The 5,591-nt window shown below is 41.2% G+C and overlaps 1 protein-coding gene across 1 annotated transcript; it reads right to left on the reverse strand.

The window, feature by feature from the left end:
* Positions 1-1,452: 1,452 nt before the first annotated feature.
* On the reverse strand, positions 1,453-5,041 carry fzd5 (frizzled class receptor 5). The gene has a single exon (XM_028436907.1). It carries the CDS (start codon positions 4,485-4,487, stop codon positions 2,754-2,756), a length of 1,734 nt encoding a protein of 577 aa, XP_028292708.1. The 5' UTR covers positions 4,488-5,041; the 3' UTR covers positions 1,453-2,753.
* Positions 5,042-5,591: the final 550 nt, after the last annotated feature.

Genomic DNA, 5,591 nt, shown 5'->3' on the forward strand with positions numbered 1-5,591 from the left:
TTACTATAGCCGTACCTCCGATTTTTGGCGTTTAAATTTTTTTCCATATTTTTTGTGCCTTACCAAAGCCTTACCTCTGTTTTGAGGCATTTTAATAATTTTGACCATTTTTAATGCCTTACTATAGCCTTACCTCTATTTTTTTGGTGTTTTTAATTTTTGTTGCCCTTTTTAATGCCTTACTATAGCCCAGAGGTCTGCAACCTGCAGCTCTGGAGCCTCATGTGGCTCTTTGACTCTTTTGCAATGGCTCCTTATAGCTTTAAAAAAAAACTATTGAAATAAATAGTTGTTTTTTTTACGGAGGCTATTAATGTATAATGACAAATAAAATCAAGATACTACAATTTGTTAACCTAAAAAAAAATCATGTTGTGCAACGTCTCAGTCACCTTCCTACTTCACCTTTTGCAACATACAGACCATCAACTTTCCTGCATAGGTGGCAAACCTTAAGTTTTAAATCCCTGGTAAAACAACTAAACCAACAAAAACACTATTCTGGAAGAAAATAAAGATTTTATTTGTGTGGGGAGAGAATATTTTCACCACCAATGTGCCGGTTAAATATGCATGCTTTGTGTGGCAAGAAATTAGCAATTATCATGTGTTAACCACATGATCACGTGTTATCCAATTCAAGTTACTTTTTGTAGTCTTTCAAATACATTAACTAAAAAAAATACTTTTTTATAAAACATTGTGTTCATGTAAACTGAGATGCATAAGAATTTGAAGATGCAAGCTATTGTTTTATTTCTTGATGTCAATTTATTTTATTTTAAACTGTTTTTAAGTTGCCATTTACATTATCATTATTCTGTATAATTTTAACTGTATAAAATTTAGTACACTATTGTCTTCATTGAGAAGGTATTTTTTTTTGCTCCGGGAGGACTTTAATTAAGATGAGGTTAAATGGTTCCTTGTAGAGTAAAGGTTGCAGACCCTGCTATAGCCTTCCCTCCGTTTTGAGGCGTTCGAAATTATTTCGCCTGTTTTCATGCCTTAATATAGCCTTACCTCCAATTTTTCTTTTACATTTTTTTGCCCTTTTTTATGCCTTACCTCCATTTTTTGGCATTTTTAATTTTTTTCTCCAGTTTTTATTCCTCTTTATACTCTTACATCAATTTTTTGTTTTAAATTTTTTCGCCCATTTTTTGGCGTTTGAAATTATTTTGCAGTTTTTTATGCCTTTCAACGCCAAAAAATGCAGGTGAGGCTATATATACCCTTTATTATGCCTTAGATAACCTTACCTGTTTTTGGCATTCATTTTTTTTTTTTTTTTTTTTAATCATTTTTTATGCCTTACATTTTTTGGTGGAAGAATAATGCTTTGCATTCCCACAATAATAAACAAATTAGAAATCACACTAAACTGTGTTGTCTTAATTGTTCATTATTTTTTTAAAGATGATTGAAATCAGGCAGAAAATCAACTCAAACTGATGTTCACCAACCTTGGTATCAGCACAGCTTTATTTCAAGTCAAAATCTACAAAATCTTTAACATCCTTTGAGGACCTCTAATAAAGTGGACGGACAGAGACAACAAACAAAAACCCACATTTTCTGTTAACTGTTTTTTTTTTTTTTTTGGCCTCCAACATCTCGTTCAATCACAGTCACGCACACACGTCAGACTAATAAATTAAGAGCTTTCATCACTAGCATGTGAACAACGCTGGAGTTTAACACACAATATACCGACAGCACGAGAACGTCACAGGGGCACAAACAGAATCAGCATAGACAAGGATTCAACGGAGCTCGTTTTGCATCATTTCATGCAACGATGTTATGCATCCATAAATTAAAAAAAGGACCATGGAAAACTCCTAATGCAGGGACTTTTCAGCACTTTAGAAATGGTCTCAATTCCAAAATCGTGTAAAAATACTGCAATAATATTTAAAATCTGTTAACGCTTCAGATTAGAAAAAAATAAATGTTTTTTTATGTAATGGTTACCTGTGATTATTACCAGGTTTATCAAAATACAATAATGTTTTCACTGTTCAAATCAAATTAAATGTAAGAAGTCAGATATAAGGTTAATCTGCCTAATTTGTTATGCATTTTTGATAAAGTGGAGATGCATGTTTGTTTATTCCTTTGCTATAAATTATCTCCATTTGATCCAAGACTTAGATTAAATTCACAGTGAAAAAACTCCAGTCATTTGAGTTAAACTTAAAAAAATTAGACATTTTCCCTCTAATGTTTTAAAACTTAATGCAAACATAAGTCAGATTGTATAAGACTGTGCATCAAAAACGTGCTTTTCAAAACGAGGTGCAGGGACATGAAACAAGTGTTTGGTGGAATATGAAGACAATCTTTGAGCAGTTCCACTGGAAACCAGCAGATGGGAGTAAAACCCAGTCCACGTGTTTCACCTGCACACAGATTTAAAGGCCTTAAAAGAGTCCAGTTTGTGAAATCCCATGAAGGGAATTAAAGAGTTTAAAGAAAAGACGAAACTAAACATTTATACAGAGCTTTGAATCCCTGGTGTCTCACTCTGTGGCAGTTAGACTGGCTGTTCATAAACTAAATACACTTTTGTTTTGTACAAGTAATATACACAATATGTACACAAATAAATAGGTTTATTCACTCTGTGTGCTCAGAAAAAGCAGATTGGAAGAAGCTTGAGTGGCAGTTTTTTTTTTGTAAAAATCCATGTTTCCGTCAGGTTTCGCACTTTTCCCCTCATCCTCGCTGTATGTTTCTGTCTGTTTCATTCAAATGTGAGAAGGAGCAGCTTTATGGTAAATCCCTGACGTCAACCCTGACCCAGTATGACCAGTTAAAGCCGTACTGGCCTCGCTGTACATTGAAGGTGGTGCTGTGGTTTTCTGCAGCCAGCAGGGGCAGGAGCGAGCCACAAACTTCCTCCAGGACTCCAAGGTCTTCCCTGACCAGATCCAGACCCCCGAGGTGATTCCCACCACCAGGCACATGAAGTACTTGAGCATGAAGACGGGATAGTCCGGGCCGAGGCCCAGCCGCTGGCGCTCGGTGAGGCAGCTGCAGGCCAGAGCTCGCTCCCAGCCGGGCCGGTAGTGCTGCTCGTAGACTAGGCAGGCTACCACGATGGTGGCAGGGACGGTGTAGAGCACCGTGAAAAGCCCGATCCGGATCATCAGGCGCTCTAGTTTGTCGGTCTTGGTGCCGCCTTGCTTGATGATGCTCCTGATGCGGAATAGAGATACAAATCCGGCAAGTAGGAACAGAGAGCCGGTGAAGAGGTAAACCACCAGCGGTGCCAATACAAATCCTCTCAGGTTCTCCAGACTCTGGTTCCCTACATAGCAGATGCCAGCCACAGGGTCCCCATCCACTGCGCTGAGAGCCAGGACCACGATGGTCTTGATGCTGGGGATAAGCCAGGCCGCCAGATGGAAATACTGAGAATACCCTGCGATGGCCTCACTGCCCCACTTCATCCCCGCAGCCAGAAACCAAGTGAAGGACAGAACCACCCACCAGATGGAGCTGGCCATGCCAAAGAAGTAGATCAGCAGGAAGACCAGAGTGCAGAGCGCAGGACCAGTGGTGTCATAGAGGACATGCAGCTGGTCGCCACACGCCACCCGTTCATGACCTGCAACCAGACGAATGATGTAACCCAAAGAGACAAAGAGGTAGCAGGTGGCCAGGAAGATGATCGGCCTCTCTGGGTACTTGAAGCGCTCCATGTCGATCAGGAAGGTGGCCACGGTGGTGAAGGTGGAGATGAAGCACAGCACTGACCAGATTCCCACCCAGAAGCTGGTGAAGGCTCGTTCGTCAGCCGACAGGTAGGGCAGGTGACACGGCTGGGCACAGTTCAGTAGAGGTCCAGTCTGGACTCGCCCGTACAGAGAGTGAGACTCCCTCTTGATGGGGACCAGAGGGTCTCGACAGCGACACTCCCTGTCACACTGTGGGGCACTGGGAGGTCTGGTCCTACCTTTAGGGGTGGGTTTGGGGAATGGTGGAGCCAGAGTGGTGGATTCGCTGCTGTTCTGGTCCATGCACAGCACCTCATCCCCCAGTTTGGGTAAACGCTCACAGCTCATCCTCTCAGGCCACTCAAAGCCATACTGACTCATGAGAGGAGAGCAGCCTCGCTTAGCCCTCTCACACACTGAGCGACAGGGCGGCAGAGGCTTGCGGTAGTCCGGGAGACATATTGGGGTGTACATACTGCACAGGAAGAACAACAGGTCTGGTGAACAATGGATGCGGACCAGAGGCCAGAACTGATGGACCTCCAGACCAACCTCCTCCTGGGTGTCATGGTTGAACTGATTAGGCATATAGGTCAGGTTGTACATGATGCCTCTGCACATGGGGACGGTGATGGGTTCACAGACCAGATCTTTGGAGGCTCCTGATGTGAAAGCAGGACACAGAAACAGCATCATCAACACCATGGTCCACTGATAGACCAGACTGGGCCTCGATACCATGATGTCCCAAAAAAATCTCATTGGTTTTATCCAGGGTCGTTTAAAAAAGTAACAATGACTGACTGTTAATCTGAACTCATGTCCAAAACTTTCTGCCTGTTCTGGTTGAAACAGGACCAGAGCGAAGCAGGAGAGACTCCCAAACAGGCTGAGGTTTTGGAGGTAGATCCAGTTTGTCAATCATTCACAAACTTCAGTGCAGGAGAAAGTTCATCTCCATAAACCTAACGAACCAGCAACGGTTTCTCCAGAGCACCTTGAAGGCAGCGCATGGCGGGAGCAAAAGGTGTGCAGAGGTACAGTTAAAATAGAAAATAATAATAATTAACAAGTAGAGATTTAAAAGATTACGGAGTAAAAAATATAGACTTTGATAACTAGAATCCTCTTTAAAAAAATAAAGAAAAAAAAAACACGAAAAGCTTTTCCAATGAATCCAAAGTTGTCCTGAAATGTCCAGTCCGTGGGTGTAAAATCCACTTTGAGTCTTTCCGGGATTTAAATAAAGTTTCCAAAGGTGTAAACAGTGGACAGTCAGGACGCGCGTGCGAACGCACGGAGTGCTCAGCTCGCGCTCTGAGGACGGAGTGAAGCCCCCGTGCAGCTGAAGCTCCTCTTCATTAGTGCCTTCAGGCTGCTGCTTTCAAAGCCGTCGGAAATATGACCACTCACGCCTTCACCTACAAACGAAGCGTCGGACCCATGTTTAATCAGTGAAATATGTCACTACAACCAACATAAGATGGAGGAAAAATAATTTGTCCCCTATTGAGTGTTTTATAGTCACAATTACTGAATTTCCTGAAGAAAGATATTATTATTAAACCAAACACATACTATAATAAATATAATACATATTCAGGATGTTTTGCAGCCTATATTTGAAATTATAATGTAGTGACCTAATATCTAACTTAAAAAAAGTATTTTAACAGATTTGTCTCATATTTAACACAGACTTTTGTGCCTTTATTGAGAGCTTTATTACATGACAAATACGGTCTATGAACGGACATTTGCAATAACACACAAAAGTCAACATTGAATCACAACTGAACACACACACAAAAAAATTGTATTACTCAAACAACATTAAAACTTTGACTTGACTTCTAATGAGGAAAT

This window comes from Gouania willdenowi, chromosome 21, assembly GCF_900634775.1.
Source record: "Gouania willdenowi chromosome 21, fGouWil2.1, whole genome shotgun sequence".
Classification (NCBI taxonomy): Eukaryota; Metazoa; Chordata; class Actinopteri; order Blenniiformes; family Gobiesocidae; genus Gouania; species Gouania willdenowi.